Genomic DNA, 20,653 nt, shown 5'->3' with positions numbered 1-20,653 from the left:
TTTTTATTGTGAATTGTGTGTTAGTTTACATGGGAGAACACTGTCTTTACATTCTTCCTATTGTATTTCATTTCATTGCAATGATTACAATTCCCTGCATGCATCATCAAACAGCCTAAGTGTGCACCCTGCATGCCTGCCTCCCGGCTGGCATCACACAACCCTTCTCACTCCCTGAGACCAGAGTCCCCAGCCGCTCCTTCTCTCCACGTCATCATCTCCATCTCTGTCGTCATTGCTTCCCCAAACAGGGTCCCACACTTTTGTCCTGCATTTCGCTTTTTCCCTTTGATGGTTCCAGGGATCTCGGCTCCTGGACTTCAAAATCAGCCTCTCCCCTCCTTTTGTTACAAAAGTTTACATTTACCTTAACACTCACTGTCAGTTCTGATAGCAGTCCTTCCCTATTGAACCACAGGAGTCTTATCCCTGAGGGATATCAACCCCATCCAGACAGGTTGGAAACAACTCAGTGGAGATTTTACCTTTCCCTGTACCCTCTGGAACTAGGTTCTCTATTGAAAGCTTGTAAGCCAGTCACTTCTTGTCTTTGTAGCACTGCCCCCATTCCCCAATCATTTTGGATATCCAATGTCTTAAGTTCCCCATCCTTGTCGGCCCTGTGTACCAAGGGAGTGGGAATAATCCTCGCTGTAAAGATTTGCTCCCTCTTTTCAGCTACTGTATCCATAGGTGTAGGTCAAGTTGATCAAATTGTATCAGATTACTCTTTTTTTTCCTCTTCTTTCTTCTTTTAGTTGAGCTCTGATCATCTAGCCATTGATGCCAGGTCAAATGGGTACTATCTGCAAGTGTGGGTGTTTTTGTTCATCTCCCCTCACTTCATATCAGCTGGACGTGTCACACTCCATTCTAGTCCTCTTGGATCATATCCTTGTTCCTGGGCCTAGGAGTCCTCAGATTTCGTCATACTGTTGATAAACCAGGTCTCAATCCAGGTTAACAGGAGTCTATTGAATGTGGTCGGACTTAGCTCACAACTTCATTGCTGTTTTTCCCCCACTTCCCCTTATCGGTGACCAGCGTGGTCAGCAGCAAGACTACATGCCTGCTCGTGTATTCCACTTGAGTTTCAGTCTTGGAAGGGGGTTTGCCTTGAGGGGATCTGACCATTTGATGGCTCCCAGGGGAACAACTTGGTTGTTCTTGTAGTAGTCAATTGTACTACTGCTATTTTTTTTATTTTTCCTGCTGGTCTTTCTTTCAAGAGGTATCTTCTGTTCTTCTGGCTGCTCCAGGCTGGTCTGCTTGCCCTTTCAATTGGAAATTTCTCACCTCAGAAGATTCTGGATGGGGATCAGGATTCCACCTATGGTTGTGAACCAATCTTGCTACAGTCTTGTTAATGTTGTTGTTGCTAAGTGCCATCCAATTGGTTCTGACTCATAGGGACCCTGCATAGGGTTTCCCAGGCTGTAAGTTCACATTGGATTTCCCTGTTTGTGTGGTCCATCCCTGTGGACTCTGACAGATGGAAGTGAATCACATGCTGTCATGTGGTATTCTTTGCAGAAATTGTAGGGAAATGATGCTCTGTTCTAGCAGCTGTTGGGGTAGAAATGGTGCCTGCCAGGTTCTCCACTGTCAACTTACTTGTTGTCCAGTGTGATTGATAGTGTTGGTAAAAACCCCACCCTTCCGCCCATGTTTATCCAGCGATTTTGCCATCCACTGATGTTTCTTTCCTGAATCCATTCTTACTCCAGTACTTGCCAAATTGCCAGTTGTGAGGGACTGACTTTTTATATTCTCTAGCCACCAGCATTTTGCAGCTAATTATGCCGTGTGGACATGTCTTGCTAGGTTTTTCAATTATGTTCTCAGGACAAATTAAATTAGGTAAAGTATCGAAGTTTTTAGATTTAAAAATTAAGATTTGAATAATTGAGTGAGCAAAATAAATCATGTATTGTTCAGGTTAAAAAATGCATGTGCCAAACTAGATTCGTGAACCTGATGGCAGAGGAAAATTGGGGTAGGTAAATGTTTCAGTCTTTGTCAAACCTTTCATCTGCTGTTTTGTGACATTAGGCAGGCTACTCTGATCGTGAGTCTTTGTGATGCTCTTGACCTCTTCTTCTAGGGCCCCACTTCATACTGCGGCCATATCAGTAAGCCCTTCTCTATCCAAGGGATACTTGCTGAGCATTAGAAACTGACCCCAAGTACATTTTCCTTCTGTTTTGAATGATTTCTCTGCCCCTCTCCCTGTGGTGAATGATTAATAAGCGTACCACAGACAAAGTCAGCTGGACTTTCCAGTTTATCAAGGGGGTTTAGGTATCTGATCATAACCTACAGGTAACATGAAAAATGACATCTAAAATGTGACTTGATTCATTTTTCAGCACGTAGAATTTCACAAAGGAATCCCTTTACCCATGAGGAAATGAATGCTGTTGTTGCATTCAAGTGTCTTAGTCACAGCCCACTCTGGACTTTGGCCAGCTCAGGAATTCAGGGTACGACTGATCCCCAACCGTCCATGTAGGCCAATGCAGATTGTCCCAAGTGTAGACATCTTCTATTTGGGAATACATTTTGTACTGGGTCCCTAACATAAGGGAGGTTGTATAGGGGCTAAGGCAGGACTGGGAATGGATTTTTCCATAGAAGTACCACACGTACCCCCACCAGAAGTGCCCCTGGCAGGAACAGTGAAGCCATTCAAAGACACAGGTTCAAACCCAGTTTCTTCCAGAGACTGAGGAAAGTTCTTTTACTTTTTCGAGAGTCAGCTTTGTGTTTGGAAAGGAAATCCTGTGGGCCTTGTGTGAGGATTAGATGAGGGACTTCATGTTAAGTGCCTGCTAGAGTACTTGTCAGTACCTGTTTGATACTTGTGCGTCCTCTCCATGCCATCTGAGCCTAGGGCTGGGGGAATGAGGGTGTGGAATGCATACTGTTATAGACCCTGGGGTTGCCCCTCTAGGTGGACTGCCCCAGGAAATCCAGAAGGTTTCGTCACCATGCTCTAGCACCAGTCTGGGCCAGTCAGCGACTAGTCTTGGTGCTACTGTCTGTCTGGCACTGTTGGTGGACAAGATGAGCAGAGTCCCAGCCTCAGGGAGCTTACATTCTAGTAAGTTAGAGAAGGGTGGTCGACAACCTGTACAGATAAGCACTGGACTGCAAACCTCAAGGTCGGTGGTTCAAACCCACCAGCTGTTCTCAGAAACCCTGTACGTGATTGCTGAGTTCGAATCCACTGGATAGCAAACAACAAGTGCTAACAAGAAAATTTGGTAAATGATGCATTGAAAAATTTTATAGGTAGAACATACCTAGGGGTGTAGTTTTGACCAGGGTTTCGGGTGGAGCTTTTCTGCTGAGGTGACATTTTTCATGGTGCCTGGGTTGGGAGGAGGCAGCTATGCAGCGATCTGGAGGAGAAGGGACAGCCTGTACGAAGGTCCTGAGATGTAGGGCCAGCAAGGAGGCCAGTGTAACTGGAGGGCGGTGCCAAGCAGGGAGCACAGGACATGGGGCTGGGCAGGGTGTGGAGAAAGGTAGCAGGGGGTCATGGGCAGCTTCTGCTGGAGGATAAACACTGGAACACAAGGTTGATTTGAACCACAATGTATGTGCTGGTTCAAACCCAGCAGCCTCTCTTTGGAAACCCTGTACAGGATCGTTATGAGTGGAAACTGGCTTGACTCTGAGCAACAACAGGCAGCCTGCTGGGATCTGGGGGACAGTGCTCCACAGAAATTGTGGGAAAGCCACTCATCCTGGTGATTGGTGGGCCATCTGTTTTCAAATGTATCATCAACAGTATGAACAGTTACCCTCTGTGTAATTCGCACTGTCACTTAGGACTCTGTCTCACTGTCGGTGTTGGGAACAAGTTGGGCAAGGGTGGGTGTACTATAGTTGTAGGGACAGCAAATATGTCTCTATCATCAACTGCAGCTATGTTACTATCACTTTTAAGATACCTACTGCCTGCTGCCAAGATGTGGGAAATGTGTCAAGTACTGGAAATGAAAGTTTATGCACTGTCATTTGAAATAAGACCAGAGAATCAACTTTCTGAGATCTTTTCTAAATATTTTTAAATGACCTCTGCATGCTCTGAAATAGAGCTGTGAAGTAGTTTAAAGGGCAGTCTGCTCTTAAGAGCCTGTTCCCCCATGGAGGGTCCCTGGAGGTGTAAACAGTAAACACACCCAGGTGATTACAGAAAGGTTGAGGGACTGAACCCACCTAGAGGTGCCTGCACGTCTGAAAAAATCAGCCATTGAAAACCCCATGGGTCATTTTAACTCAGACACACATGGGTTTGCCATGACTTAGGTTGAGCTGATGCTAACTGGTAAATTCCTCCTAGTATGTCAGAGGCCTTGAGCGAGTCCACCTTGTCACAGGACAGTGTCCTTTTGCTCTTCATCGATTCTCGCTCTTGAGGAATAAGGAGTTATTTTATGTCATTGTTGAACATTGAAACACACACATACAAGGGTAAGTAAAAAAAAAAAAATTGCTATAAACCCACAGAATCAAAAATAACCAAAATGGGAAGCTGCAAGAGTAAATCAAAAAGCGTTGCTAGGATAGCTTCAGGTCGTACCTACACCGGTGTATGTCAAACCAAATGTGTTTAAACGTGTCTCCGTGATCAGTGGATGGCCGCAGACAAGTTCTCTCCATGACTTAGTCTCTTTCGGGGCCCTTCAAAATAAGGCTTCTGAGGGCATCTGCTGGGCTGGTTTCATTCAAGGCAGTGAGATCAACTCAGAAGGTTTTTGTGACTGTTTTGTAGAATTCCAAAGACGTAATCTCAATAGATTTTTTTCAAAGGACACAGGGCGATCATGGGACCTTATTAAGCTTTAAGAAAATGAAAAACTGCACTGGTGAGAACAAGGCCAGGAAAGTTGTACCAAACCAGTTTTCCCATCACAACAATGCACCTGCTGATTTTTTGAGAGTAGCAGGAGCTGGCCAGTAAGAACTTTGTTGAGAAACTATATTCCATCCACCCTCTGGCCCTGATCTTGCCTCTTCAGACTTCTGTTTATTCTCAAAACTCAAAGAACATTGAAAAGGAATAGTGTTGGAGGCCCTCAGGGAAGCCAAGACTGATGTTTCGACATGATGTAAATTTAAGAGTGCAGATTTGGTGTGTGTGTGTGTGTGTGGGGCTATTAGAAGAATAGAAACACTGCTTTCTGAAGTGTATCAACCTTGATGGAGGGTATGTTGAGAAGCAGTACTGTCACACTTTGGTATTTGCTGATTGTTTTGATTTTATAGGCTAGTTTTTGACTTATCCTCGTATTGTGATCTGGGTGAAAGTGTACAGAGCAAATCCGCTTTCCCTTCAGTAATTCCTACACCACATTTCCTCCATTGCTTACAGCCCCCACAGTGTAGCAGCACATGCTCCTTGTGCCCTCTGTCCTAACCCTTCCTGCCTTCTGAATTTTGTCCGTGAAAGCCACCCTTTGGATCTGAAATGGCTCATTGGTTTTCTAAGGAGTGCATGCTTCCTGCATGCTAGTTCACACTACAGACTGTCTTTTGTTTGAAAGCTGAGGGCTGAGGGCTGCATTAGTTTAAAGCACATCTTAGACATCCTGGCATCCCTCCATTGCTAAGATTTTTTTTTTTTTAATGGCTGCACAAGTCCTTTTGCCATTGACCTTTACTAAAAGCCAGACTCTGCTTTCTGGTCTGGACTTGGTCACTGGTCATGTGATCTTCGCCAGGTCCTCAACCCCTGTCTCCCTCAGTGTCCTCTGTTGTGAAATGGAGAGTCATCAGTGTAGACTCCCGCAGGTTATACCTGAGGCCTGACGGGATAACCAGGGAGCGCCAAGTCTGTGGAATAGTTACTACTGCGCATGCTCCTTCCATCCCTGTTCGTCTCAGCACTGTTCACTCGCCACTCTTCAGAAGTGTTGCTGTAAATGCTGATCTTCCACTGAGAGAGCTGAACCATGTGAGAGAAAGCCGCGCAGGAGCAGTGAGATCCAGTGACCCCTCATCAGGGTCCTGCCCCGCAACTCACACCTCTGCTCTCTCAGGCCAGGTCTGCCCAGCTGTGGTGGCCCACCCAGGGCCTGTGCACCCCCATCCTTAGTACAAATGAGGCGACTGTCATGTGGTGTGGTCCCCTGGGGTCTTGTAGTTTGCTACTGTTTCCTTTGCCTAAAAATAGCATTTCCTGTTGGAGATGCCTACTTTGGAACAAAACTATTTGTTGGTTAAAGGTTAGGACCACTGACTTCTGGGTTGCCTGCTGTCCACATGCATAGTGAACCCTATGTCCCAGTAGGCTTGGGAAGCAGGGTCCCTGATTAGCATCAAGGGTCTTTTGGTAAGTTTTAATTTTAAGAGAAAATACATGCATTGAGGTAACCAGGGGGAAAAAATCAAGAATAGAGCCAAGTGGGAATCAACTTGGTAGCGATGAGTTATTGTTTGGTAGTTGCATTGCCCCCTTAGAGGAGACACAAACTCTGTTTTGTTCAGGGCTGCCCAGCCTGTCAGCTGTCAAGAGGCCCAGATTTGCGTTGCTCCAGTTGAAGAAAATGCTTTTCTTTCTGCAATGTGTTGCTGCCTGTCGTGGCCTCACTGAGCCATCAGCCGGGATCGCCTTTCTTTGCCGAGAGAATGATGGATATTAGCTGGTCCAGGCGCCACTCTGTCTCCTCTGTGAGCACAGCCCTTCTCCAGCACAGGCACTGTCTGAACCCTTTCGCCATTTGTTGGCTAAGTCCCTCTTTGTGACTCTGAAGCCGCAGTACCAAGTACAGGAGGCATGTGATTGTGAGCTTGTGCAGTGTGGAGCAGCGACTACTCTCAGGCTGGCTTTGGGGACCTCTGCTCTACAGAGGCCAGGTGGCCTAGAGCCCAGGAGCTGGGGTCCTGGAGTCAGACAGACCTGGGCTCCAGTTCTCAGGTAGGGGAGCCCTGGCCAGATTGGTTTCATGTGTGTGTGTGTGTGTGCTACGTGCATCTGTGTGTATAAAACAGTACCCACCTCATTGGGTTATTGGTACTGGTAATGAGCCAAGCAAATGAATTGTGTTCAACTTGTAGTAAGGTGAGTTACAGTCACCCATTTGAAGACCCATTGTCTTCATTCAGCCCAACAATAGCAACCACAGACCACAGAAATGTACGGCTTACTGTTTACAAGTGGAGAAAACACAGGTGGCAGCTAAAATCATTATAGACCCTTGCTTAACTCAAACATGGCACTAAATGTCCTAGTTAGGGTGTCTTTTTCCTCCTGCAATGAGATTACATGGATAAGCCCAGGGCCTTGTTTCCACCCCTGGTAACTAGTCCTTCCACATCGCTGACTCCAGGTTAGTGGTGTGAAGGAAACTGGCCCTTTAACCAGCCCTGCCTGCAGCATGTCTGCTTCTGTTACTAGTCATGTCTCTCTTGAGTTGGTGAGATACAGTCTTTACTCTGTGTACTTCGTCACGACTGTGGATGCAGAATACTGGGATGAGAAGGATCCTTAGACTCTCCCCTAGTGCAGTGTGTCTCTCCAGCAAACTGTAACTGCTCACCATGGATGCAGAGCAGGCTGAGAATAGAGATAAAGACCTGAGGTTGGGAAACACCGATAGGGTGCAACCGTGCCACTTTATAATGGGCATCTCAGAGTTCTCTGGCTAGTTTAAAAGGGATGTTTTGTGGGGCTGTTAGGAATGGGCTGCATAGGATGATGGAAGGCTTGCACCCAGGCTGGGCAGAAACCAAGGGGCACTCGGAAGCAGGATCATAGCAGCATCTCCTGGCTGCACACTTTCCTGTCTGCAGTTGCTGCTGCTGGCATCTTTTGCACCAGTCCTCTGCTGAGTGTGGCTGCTTTGCCTACCCCTGGCAGATCGCAGAACTGGTCCCTGACAGACCGCAGACTTGGTCCAGCTTTCAGCTTCATGCTTGCTGGTTCTCTGCATATGGGTGCCAACAGTTATTCTCCCACCAAAACCAAACATATGGAGAGAAGCAATTTTTAAAAAAGTAGGGGCCTGTTTAAATGGGAAAATAGATTCTGGGCAGGCACATGTTACCGAATGACTCCTGCCGTGGGGCAGCCAGAGCACAGTACCTGGAGTGTGGAGTGATTAGCAAGACTGTGCTTGAGAATGGAAGGACAGAACAAGGATGCTCACCCAGCCAGGTCATGGAGGGCCTGTGCCAGACGGAGACAGGGTCAGGATGCTGAGGCTTGGAGCCCATGGTCGGAGCCAAGCATGGCAGGTGGAGATTGAGAAACCCTGGGGAGAGACTTGTCCAGGGTCCCACAGAGACCAGGGCAGGGCTGGTCCTCAGGCTCCAGGCTGCCTCCTCCACTGCCGGAAGTAGGTATGTGGGGGAGAGTAGGTGGTTGTTGAACGTAAGAGAAGTATATTCTCAGGTAATAACTGAGAAAGAGGCATTCCTCCTCGGGGAGATGGGTGAGAAACAGGACGTCAACAACTGGAGAGGAATAAGGGGCAGGGCCTGTGACAGGAAGTGGTGTGGTAGGAGGGTAAGCGTCTTCGAGAGACCATGAATAGAGTGGATGGCAGGGCTCTGCCCTAAGAAAGCATAGTGGTAGGAAGTGTGTGTGGTTTTTTTCTTAAACAGAAAGTACAGTGAAAACAAGCTTCTGAACAAGGCGGCTGGAGAGCCCAGGAGAGGTGGGTGGGAGAGGAGAAGCCTGAGCCTAAGGAGTCTGGAAAGTCCAGTTGTTAAGAGTGGCTTTGATCTGCCCACACAATACAGTTTCTCAGTGGTACTCAGGAGGGCCTTGGTGGGGAAAATGTGAATTGTTACTTTCAGAAGGGAGGTGGGACTTCCCACTGTGTCACACTAGTGGACAAGGTGGCTCCTGCCACTGAAACGTTGACGCTCAGTCAGTGAGATTACCAGGTGCCTATGTTTCCCAGGGAAGGAGCTCTGCTAGCGTATTGGTTACGAATCAGGCTGCTAACCTCATGGTCACCAGTTCCAAACTACCAGCAGTTACACGGGAGAAAGAGGAGGCTTTCTGCTCCCGTAAAGATTTACAGCCTCGGAAACCCTGTGCAGGGTCACTGAGTTGGAACTGACTTCACGGCACTTAACCACCACCACCACCACTACCGTGTGTCCCAGGGCATCCTGGTGTGGCGCTGATTGGTGGTTCAAACCTAGCAGCCTCTCCAAAGGGGTAAACTCAGTAGATTTATTTTAAGGCGCAAGATTGGGTTTATTGTGAAGAAATCTGGTGAATGTTGAAAACAGCCTTGGTGAGAAAAGTCCCAGGAAAATTGTGCTAAGGAATCTCTTTCTTCTTTTTTTTAAGTTTATATTCAGAGTTAAAAATATATATATTTTACTATAAATCGAGTACCGATTTACAGAGAAGTTCCTCAGTTTGTGCTGTGACAAAGTATACACATTATTTTGTTTCATCTTATTGAGTGAAATCCTCCCATTGTGACGTCACTTATCCCCCTTCTTCCTGGAAACTGTACAGGGTTGCTGTGAGTTGGCACCAACTGGACGGCACACAAGAACAGGGAAGTTTCCTGGAGTTGGGTGCTTTGGGGGTAGAAAGCATTCCCCTCAAGGTCAAGGGCAAAGCTTGTACAGCATAGCCGGCTACCATAGTCACATGCCCTGAAGAGCTTTGCATGGTGTGGAAGTGAAAGAGAGCACTGAAGCCATGGTAAAAGTGCCGTCTGTATTGGTGATGGTCATCTGTATTGGTGATGGTCATCTGTAGGCAGAACTGGGAGGGAGGAGAGGAGGCAGGAGAACCAAGGCACAGAGGCAGAGACTACTGCCCCACTCACTCCCGACCAGCGGTCTCTCCATGTGACTCCTTGTCAGCCATGTCACCGTTTTTTGCTTTATCCATTCACCATGTATTTATCTTTACTAATAACCTTTGTCATTTAAATGACTTGATTTCTTTTTAACTGAAACAGTTTCACCCCCACTGTTGTAAGTGTGATTGTAGTACTCTTTGTTGTGAGCGGCTCTAATTTTTTTTTTTTTTAAATAAATGTTTTATTGTGAATTATATGATAGTTTACATGGGAGAACATTAGTTTTACATTCATCCTATTGTATATGGTTTCATTGCCATGGTTACAATCCCCTCCATGAATCATCAACCAACCAAAGGGTATACCCTGCAAGCCTGCCCCCTGGTCGTCAGCACACAGCCCCTCTCCCTCTCTGGATCTCAAGTCCCCAGCCGCTCCATCTGTCCATGTCATCATCTCTGCCTCCATCTCAGGCATCACTGCTTCTCTGGGTAGGGTCCCGCTCTCCACTCTTCTCTGTTGATGGTCCTAGGGACCTCCGCTCCTAGACTGGAGGTTAATCACTCCCCTCCTTGCTATAACACATCTACCTTTACATTTCCAACTCTCACAATCAGTCCTGATAACAGTTATTCACTATTGTATCACAAGAGACCCATCTGCATTTCATTTCATCAGCCCCACCTAGAGCCTAGACAGATTGGATACTACTCACTGGAGATTGGAGATTCTACCTTCCTCCACGCCCTCTGGATCTAGGTTCCCTCTTGAAAGCTTGTAAGCCAGTCACTTCTTTTCTTTGCTCCACCCCCCGCCCCCCCATTTTGGGTAGCCAATGTCCAAGTTGCCCATCCCTGTCTACTCTGTGTGTGGAGAGGGTGGGAAGGATTCTTGCTGTAAGGATTTGTTCCCTCTTTTGAGCTACTGCATCCATAGGTGTAGGTCAAGTTCATCAAATTGTATCCGATTATGCTTTTTTCTTCTTCTTCTGGTTGAGATCTGATCATCCAGTCATTGAAGTCAGGTCAAGTGGGTATTATCTGCAAGTGTGGGTGTTCTTGTGCATATGCCCTCTCTTCTTATCAGCTGGACGCTTCACTCTCCACTCTAGTCCTCTGTGGCTATGTCACTGACTCTGGGCCCAAGAGTCTCCAGGTCTTGCCACACTCCTGGCCAACCAGGTCTCCACCAGGGTTCATTGAACATTGTAGGGCTTAGCTCGCTGCTTCATTGCTGTTTTTCCCTCACTTCCCCTTAAGGGTGATGAGCATGGTCACCAATCAGAGCGTGTATTCCCATTGAGTCTTAGTCTTGGAAGAGGGTTTGCACTGAGGGGACCTGACCACTTGCCTTATGTCTCCTGGGCAAGCAATTTGCTTGTTCTTGTAGTAATAGTCGATCTGCCTCTATTGTTTTGTATTTTTCCTGTAGGTCTTTCTTTCAAGAAGTATCTTCTGTTCTTTGAGCCGATGAGCGGCTCTTTTGAAGCGTGTTTCTGAACCTATGTTGTAACTGTCTCCCTGACATGACCGTGTCTTCCACTGTCTCCAGCTGCTCTGACACTAAACGTGACTTGTAGCCAGTAAGATGAGAAGTATCTTCTTTCTGTAAGTCAGGCCATCCAGATAAAGCTCTGCCATCATCCCTGCCCCTTCTTGGCGACGACCTGGGCAATCATCTTTACATACATACATATGGTGGCGCTGTAGGACAAGTGTGGACTGCTAACTACAAGGTCAGCAGTTCAAACCATCCAGAGAGTTCTGTGGGAGGAATGTGAGACTTGTCTACTCCTGTAAAGATTTAGTCTCGGAAACCTGATATGGGTCCCTATGAGTCAGAACAACAACAAATTATGTATTTAGAGGAATGCTGCAGTATTTGGGGAGGGAGGGTTTGTTACTGTTTTTTTTTTTTTAACATAAATATATCACTTTGTGTTTTTCTGACATTTCTTTTCCAGAGTAATTTTCCTAAGATGCAGATCTTTTAAGATTAATTAGTGGTTAAGTATTTTCATAAGTTAAAACAGTGGGAGCAGTAGTACACACTGTTGGTTGACAAACACCAGTTCAAAGGCAATTCAAAGGTCAAAGGGTAATTCCAAGGCACTGAGCTGCTCATGCCCCTTCTCTGCTTTCAGCTCCGTCCCTAGGAGGAAGGTCATCCCTCCCTGGCCCACAGAGCTTTGAGTGATCTGCCCTCCTATGGGTCTCTCAGCCCTTGCACCTGCATCCCCTGAAGTCTCCTAGGTTCGATGACCTTCCTCAGACTGGTGACCCTGGTCAGTGGTAGCTGGCCTTGTCCACCCTGGGCTGTGAGCTTCCTGTTGGTGGGGCAGCCTGGGGGCCGGCTGGAGCACAGGTGCGGGAGCCCCATTATCTGGGTCCTCACGCCAGCTCTGCCAGTGCCTAGTGGTGCAACCCTCTGAGCGCCTCAGCCTCTTTACCTGGAGGAGGGCGTCAGGTGCGCCCTGTGAGACGCTCTTCCCCACTGTTGACCAGTAGTATCCAGCACAGGGTTCAGGAGATGGATGTGTGTCCAGTGGCAGGAGAGAGGATTAAAGATACACATAATCCGTGTGAAGATGTGCCTGGTCCTGGGGATGCGAGCTGAGGGCAGTGGGACTCAATGCAGGTTCTGAGCACAGTGAGCTGTGAGGGGTCAGGCGCGAGGGAACCTAATCAGTGTGTGGAGGGGAAACAGCCAGCAGCTGTGAGTAGAAGGTACACCACAGGAGTCTCACTTACCTCCCAAGGCCTGTGTCCTCTGTGTCTGCAACAGCCCTAGGAGGTGAGAAGCCATACAGCATTGGTATTCTCCCAAGAGAGCCAGGGCCTTCACCCCTGCCTGGCTGTTCTGTCTTCTGTGTTCAAAAACGATGGAATGACTAAAAGGTGCTATGCATTTCTGATGAAGCTCCACACCCCTTTTTGCTTTTTATTTGCAGGCAGTGCTCCTGTAGAGAAGTTGGAAGACTTTATCAACAACATTAACAGTGTCTTGGAATCCTTGTACATTGAGGTCAAGAAAGGAGTCACAGAAGATGATGGGAGACCCATTTATGCTCTGGTAAGTGCAAGACAAATAGCAGTGGCTAAGTGCTCACCTGGGAACCCACCAGTCACTGTGTGGGAGGAAGCTGTGCAGTCTACTCATAAAGACTGACAACCTTGGAAACCTTGTAGGAAGTTCTCTGCCCTGTAGGGTCCCTGAGTCAGAATGGATTTAAGTGCAAGACAGCACCCTCTTGTGGCATTTGTGAGGAAACACAACAAGTGTGTGTTGATATGAGCTCTCCTTATGAAGAGTGAAGGTGTACCTGGTGTCAAGGGTCTGAGATGAGGGGGAAGAAACTGAAACGGGGCCAGACCAACTCTCTGTCCTTACAGGCACCGGGCTCTTGATTATTTTGTCTTTTGTGTTTCCTTAAGTACATGAGGAAATCAAGACAAATGACCCATGTTCAGGGTCACCGAGTTGTTTGGGTCTAGTCTCTGCACCACACGGCACCTCTGCCCATCCAAGACCCAGCAGTGTGTGGCCAACTCTGGTTGTCATAGTTCTCCATAAGAAGTCTCCCCACAGACTAAAGGCACTTTATTCTGAGCCAGTGCATAGAAACTGGGGCAGAGACTGCGGAAGCACTGGGCCTCGCTGGGGAGGGACCACCCTTGGGCTTGTCTTAGGAGATTGGGTGGTTGTTGCCCACCCACTCCTAGGCTCCTGCTGACCTGGCCCTCACCTCACTCAGAAAGGCGCTCTCTAGCCCAGAGTTTCGCCCACTGTTCTGAGCTGACTGGGGCTATGCACTGAGGCACCATAGTGGTGTTGGATAAACGAGGGACAGCATGTTTCTGTGCAGCAGCACTGCCCAGTGCCACAGTCTCACACTGATCTGAGTGTGGAAGGCACTGCACAACCTTAGAAGCTTTAAAGTCTGAGAGCAGGCATGTCGGCTGAGCTGGAGAGTACACTGCTTACAAACGCAGCCCTGTGCCCTGCTTCCTCACAACTGCACAGTGTGGTGACAAGGAGAGGGAGGGAGGGCCTACAGATGAATTCTGCAACAGGTACCTTCATGCTGACTTGGTCTTTTAGGTGAATCTCGCAACAACTTCAGTTTCCAAAATGGCTTCGGATTTTGCAGAGAATGAGCTGGACCTGTTTAGAAAGGCTGTAAGTACAGCAATTCCCATTGCTCACTGGCCTGGCTTCTTATGTGAAAATTCTATATTCACCATTAGAAATGGATGCTACAGTATTAGGAGGGTCAAAAGCCCTTTTTTCACGGAACTCACAGCTTCTCGTGATGGGTGATTTCTGGGAAAGAAAGCTGTCCCAGGCTCCCGGGCCCCTTGCTGGCTGAGCAGCCCCAGGGCCTCATGGTATGTGATGGTGTAGGACACAGTGGACCAAGTGGTACTCCTGGCCACCCAAAAAGAGTGTGTCCTGCAACAGTGGCATCAGCATCTCTGCTGCTTCCTGGTCCCAGCCTCCTCAGATCTGCATGAATCCTAATCTGCATGTTAACAAGTCACCCTTCCCTAATCATTTACACCTGCACAGTTGAACCATACTGATTTTTCAGGCTTCTAAACACTTCTTTCTGCCCTTCTTGCCCATTCCCTGGCTGGGCATCTGGCTAAGACAGTGCTTCTCAGCCCTGGGTGCATACGTCATACCTGAGCAGCTCAAAATAATTCAGATGTTGGGCCCCCCATTCCAGATCTGCTGAGTGAGAATCTCTGAGGATGAGGCCCTGAAGTCAGTGCTGCTTCAGTTAGCCTCCCTGGAGGCTCTCTGTGGTCAATGCTGAGAACCAGTGTGTGTGGAGGAAGCCTGTCCTTCCGCAGCCCCCACCCTGCTCTGGACAGAAGCTCTAGAGGAGCTTGGCTGTCAGCCCACGAGAAGGTCGTGTGTGAGCTGCCCTCTCCACCTCTGGCCTGCCACCATGCTAGCCCTGAGGTCCTCTGTAGGAGGAAGGAGAGGTGCTGCCTCCTTTACGGAATCAGTTATTGTCCAGTGCAAGAGAAGTGAGGTGACCCTTCATGCTTTGGGGAGGTTGGATGGTTTATTTGGGATGCAGTTACAGGAGTGTATTGGACACGCTGAGGACTCTAGGTGTATTGATACCCTTGTTGGCCTGTGGTGCAAGTGCCCCAGTTTGCACCCTGCCAGCATTTGTAGTTTCACTCCAAAGTTGATGTCCACTTGACAGATGGGCATGATATGTGCTCTTTTTTTCTAGCTGGAACTGATTGTTGACTCTGAATCTGGCTTTGCGTCTTCCACAAACATTTTGAATCTGGTTGATCAACTTAAAGGCAAGAAGATGAAAAAGAAGGAGGCTGAGCAAGTGCTGCAGAAGTTTGTGCAAAGCAAATGGCTGACTGAGGTACCTCTTCTGCTTTCCCGAGTGTGGCTCACTTCCTAGACTGAATCATGACTGTTTTCCAAAATCACGTTGAAATCCAACTGAAGTTTCTTAAACCAGACCCTTGCAGCTCTGTTGCCTGCTTCCCTGCCCACAGCAACCCTGTGAGGAAGATGAGAATTCCCTTACCTTCCCCCACCCCACCCCTGCCGGCTCACTCACAGCATCTGTTCAGGGCCCCACAGCCAGGGTGGTGTTGCCAAGACCCACTCGGGTGTCCAGGCTCCAGGATTGGAGTCCGTGGTCCACAGATCATGTGGCAAGGTGAAGAGCATGGACTCAGCCCTTGACCTTGGGCTCCCCGTCTGTAAGAGGAAAACAGTGGTGTTACTTTAAGGCCTGGACCAGTAGAAGTGATACCACAGCCAAACCTGTTTGAGTTGATTCCTACTCATGATAACCCATGTGTTATAGCATAAGTACTCTGTGGGTCATTCTTGGCTATAATCTTGTGGATCACCATGCATTTCTTCTATGGCACCACTGGGTGGGTTTGAACTGGTAACCTTGAAATACTACACCCACTTGTCACTTACTGATGTAGTTAGGTTCCAAAGACCAGGCTATTATGCCAAAATCACCAGTATGCAAAAATGGAGGGTGATCATGCCATTACATTGAGTCCTGGTGTGCCAGTGAACGATAAACACTTTGCTGCAAGGTTTGAACTGAAAGAATGGTAGTTCAGATGCACAAGAACACTCAAACTTGCAGATAGTACCCATGTGACCTAGCCTCGATGGCTTGATAATCAGAACTCGACTAGAGGAAGATTAAAAAACAAGCAAACTGAAAAAAAACAAAACCCCACAATTTTTGATAAAGGAAACAAGGGTAAATTGCTACAATTTGATGAACTACACCGATACTCATGGAGGTAGTTACTCTAAATATCAACAGAGAGGGAAGGAGTCTTCACAACAAGTATCAATGTTATCCCTTGTGTACACAGGGTATATAGGGACGGGCAACTTAGACATTGGCTATCTAAAATGAGGGGGCAATAAAGGCACCAAGTGACTGGCTTATAGTTTTCAAGAGGGAGTTTAGTTTAAGAGTATGTGGGGCAAGATAAGAGTCCCCACTGAAGAGTTTTCATCTTGTTTAGATGGGTCTGGTAAATAAAAAGAATGGTAGTTCAAATCCACTATCCGCTCCTCGAAAACTCTTGAACAGGGTCACTATAATTAGGAACCGACTCAGCAGCACTCAACAACAATAGCAACATACCATTAAATAACTGCAAAAAATTACATCATTACAGAACTGCCAAGCCCAGCCAAGCAGACACTTAACCTCTTTTTCTTTTTTAACTTTTATTGTGAAATGAGTGAAGGTTTACAGACAAGATCATCAGCTTTACATTCAACAAACTATATACTTTGTTTCATCTCAGTGATTACAACTCCCTCCCTACTAACAACAGTTACCCTACTTCCTTATGGCTCCCTACTTACATCTTTTTTTTTTTTTTTTAAGCTTTTATTGTGAATTGAATGAAGGTTTACAGGACAGATCCTCAGTTTTACATTCAACAAATCATTGTAATGATTACATTCCCCTCCATATACCATCAGCTAACAGTGCGCTATGGGTCGGAACCGACTCGATGGCACATAACAACAACAACAACAACAACAGTATTTACCTCTATTACCTTTTTTTTTTATATATACACACACCACATTGAAAAAATATATATTTGTTGAAATGTCCAAAGCACACATTTTGCCAGCCAGCTTCCTGCTTTTCTCATCCATGGGCTTACAGTCCACTCTCTGTGCCGTCACTCCTGCCACCATCTCTGGTGTTGCTACTTTTCTGGTTAGGATCCCTTGCTTCTCTCATGCTCTTCCTGATGGTCTCAGAGTTCTCTGTTCTGAAATAACAGATTAACTGCTCCCCCTTTTAGTTACATACACCTCTTTTATAGTTGTGACAATCACCATTAGTCCTGATAACAATTACTCATATTTGAATCGTAAAAGCCTATCCCCATCCTCACCAGACCCAACTGAACAAAAGGAAAACTATTCAGTGGGGATTCTATCTTACCTCCCCTCATTCTGACACTAAGCACACTCATGAAAGCTTGTAAGCCAGCCATTTCATGCCTTTATAGCCCCCCAATTTTAATAGATGAAGTCTAAGGTGCCCATCCCTATCAACCCAGTGTACTGAGCAGACAAGCTTGATCCTTGATATGAAGAATCCTTCCCTTTCATTTGGAATTTTGGGCAACTTCATTCATAAGCAAAGATTCAGTTTATCAAGTTGTAGCAATTTATGCTTGTTCCCTATATCAAACAATTTCTTTTCATCTGATCGAGTTCTGGTCAGCAAGCCATCCAAACTAGGTCAAAGTGGATACTATCTGCAAGTTTGGGAGTTCTCACGTTCCTTCCCCCACTTCAGACCAGCTGATCACTTCACTCTGAACTCTTGTCTTCCAGTGGCTCGGTCAGTGTCCTTGGGCTCTGGAGTATACATATTTCCCTGAACTTGAACCAGCCAGCCCATCCTCTTCTCTCTCATCTCAAGGTCACCGGTGTTTATGGAACATGACCTTGAACTCAGCCCACATCGTCATTGCTGTATGTCCCCCACTTCCACTCACAAGTTGACCATGGCAGTCACCAGCGAGAATAAAGGACTATACATGTGTTCCCTTTGCGTTTCAGTCTTAGAAAACAGGTTTACCCTGATGGGCTGACTTTTCTGGCCTTGATGGCTCCAGGACAAACAGCTTGCTTGATATTGTCACAGCTGAACAGTCTAGTCTGCTTCCAGTCATCTGTATTTTGTCCACTGTTGTTTGTGTATTTTTAACAATGTTTGATAGTCCTGAAATGCCATGTATTAGAGCCCTTAAGTTTGTCCCTATTTTTTCATTGATGAATCTTTATGGTTCTGGGATTTAGAGTTAGATCTTTAATCCATGTTTAGTTCGTTTTTGTATTTGGTGTGAGATTGGGGTCTTGTTTCATTCTTTTACAAATAGATTTCCAGTTTTGCCAGTACCACTTGTTGATGAGATTAGCTTTTCCACATTTAATGTATTCTAGCCCTTTGTCAAAGATCATTTGTTTGTATGTGGATGGATTTACTTCTGGGTTCTCAGTTGTGTTCAGTTGATCTATGGATCTTTCATTGTACCAGTACCAGGCTGTTTTGACCACTGTGACCATATAGTAAATTTTGAAATCAGGGAGTGAGAGGCTTCCAACTTTGTTGTTCTTCTTCAGCAGTGCTTTGCTTATCCGAGGTTTCCTTCCATATAAAGTTTCGTGATTTTTTTTTCCATGTCTTTAAAGAATATTGTTGGAATCTGGTTTGGGATTTTGTTATTTCTGTAGATTGCTTTGCGTAGTATTGACATTTTCACAATGTTATGTTTTCCCATCCATGAGCATGGTGTATTCTTCCAAGTCTGTAAATCTCTTTTGGTTTCTTATAGTAGTGTTTTGTAGTTTTCTTGTGCATAGGTCTTTTGTTTCTCTGGTTCGATTTATTGCTAAGTACTTCATCTTTTGGGTGGTTATTATAAATGGTTTTGTTTTCCTAATTTCCTTTTGAGATCTCTATTGGTATAGAAAAATCCAACTGATTTTTGTACGTTGATCTTATACCCTGCCACTTTGCTGAATCTTCCAGAATGAGTTCTAATAATTTTCTTTCTGAGTCTTTGGAATTTTCGGTGTTTCTCTATTTGGGATTTTCTGTATTTGCAGAAGATCATATCATTTCAAAATAGAGTTTGACTTCTTCTTTGCTAGTTTGGATACCTTTAATTTCCCTTTTTTGCCTTGTAGCCCTGGCTCGGACATCCAACACAATATTGAATAGGAGTGGTGATAAAGGGCATCCTTTAGACGCCTAATCTTAACCATCGCAGTGAACATTTCTCTAGCTTTGCATTTTGGCATTCATTACTACCAAACATAGTTTAATGGGAAAAAAACCGAACAGTTGATGTTTTACTATTGTCATAGCTACAAACTACTGGATAATGAGATAGTAAGTGAAGAGTAGGTATAGTTGATCGTACCAGTCGGGTCCAAAGAAGTGAGACTGGGTGTAAAATGCTCATTTTTGGGTAACTGGCATATGTAATTTTGTTGGTAAGTATTGTCAAGTAGGTTTCAACTCAAAGCAGCTGGTGGGCTTGAACCACCAACCTTTTGGTTAGTAGTCCAGTGTTTATTCTACAGCACCACACACTTGTAAGATTCATTGCTCTCATCATTATTGCTCTGTCAGCATTATCTCATTCAGGACCAGTGCGCTTGAAGTCTTTCACTGAGACACAGACCTTTCAGGAGCCACCCTTTTTGCGAAGGAACTGTGGCTGTCTATGAAAGGACCAGAGTGCCGGCTGAAATTCCTGTACCTTTCATGTCTAGTCCTAGTGACAAAAGCAGAACAAATATTCCAACAGGAAACCACTGTTCGCAAGGAACCGCTTCTGTTCATTTTAGGCCCCAACCAGGGCCTGCCTGAGCCTGTCAGCCTGGAACTGCCTCACTTGCTGGTCGGACCTGTGTTCAGAAGCGGCTGCTTATGGCTGATGTGGTCCTTCCCTGCCACCACCCCTGCTGGAACTGCTTTTCACTCATGCTCTTCCTTCTTGCTGGTCCTGGGATTGTCTCCTCCTGCTTCTGAGGTGGCTTCTTATAAACCTAGAGGGGATGTTAAAATGAACCAATCCCAGCCTTAGAGTCCTGTACTCCTTATTTGCATGGTCCCACCCAATCACTTGGTGGAAATTAAGAAGACATTGGATAGAAAAGCCGTATCAAGTCCATTCAGGGTACCACAGCATCTCCCAACCGAGGAGCCAATTCCATGAGAGATTTGGCCGTACACAAGCAACCGCAGAAGCCTGTTTTTCTTTGTTGAAAATACATAACACACAATTCTTTACTGGTGAACAACTTGTTCAGCACTTAAAGCAATTGCTGTGCAACCCAACCCTCCGTCAGTGTGGTTTCTCCATCAGTGTAAACCCATATTCAGTGTTCCATAAGCCGTAATCCCCACCCTCTCCTCCTCCTCCCGCCCCTTGTCACCACTACTAAACCTTGCTGTCTGTACACTTGTTTGTCTTGTCTGTTTCTATGAGTGAGGTTCTACACTGTTCATGCAACATAATGTCTTCATGCTCCATCTTGTTGTTGCTAAGTGCTGTCGAGTTGGTTCTGACCCATAGCAACCCTTACAGGGTTTTGGAGGAGTGGCTGGTGAGCTTAAGCCGCCAACCTTGCAGTTCAAACCGACTTTGCAGTCCAGCTCATTGACCCACGTTGACCGCATTAACACTAACACCTCTTGTAGCATGGATCAGAACTTCATTACTTATACTGCCTGGGTAGTAGTCCACATTTTGTTATCCACTGACTTGCCTGTGGGCATTTGGCTACTTCCACCTTTT

The 20,653-nt window shown here is 46.3% G+C and overlaps 1 protein-coding gene across 1 annotated transcript in view; it reads left to right on the top strand.

Moving 5' to 3' along the window:
- The window catches only part of NSMCE1 (non-SMC element 1 homolog (S. cerevisiae)), a 45,856-nt gene that overhangs the window by 14,645 nt on the left and 10,558 nt on the right, over positions 1–20,653 (top strand). The window contains exons 2-4 of the mRNA XM_006859807.1: positions 12,736–12,857; positions 13,887–13,964; positions 15,037–15,183. Of these exons, the coding sequence (XP_006859869.1) occupies positions 12,736–12,857; positions 13,887–13,964; positions 15,037–15,183 (347 nt within the window). The remainder of the gene's footprint in view (positions 1–12,735; positions 12,858–13,886; positions 13,965–15,036; positions 15,184–20,653) is intronic.

The sequence above is a fragment of the Chrysochloris asiatica genome, unplaced genomic scaffold (genome assembly GCF_000296735.1).
Source record: "Chrysochloris asiatica unplaced genomic scaffold, ChrAsi1.0 scaffold00034, whole genome shotgun sequence".
Taxonomy (NCBI): Eukaryota; Metazoa; Chordata; class Mammalia; order Afrosoricida; family Chrysochloridae; genus Chrysochloris; species Chrysochloris asiatica.
The sequence above is the reverse complement of the archived record's forward strand: the minus strand, read 5'-3'. Positions and strand labels throughout refer to the sequence as shown.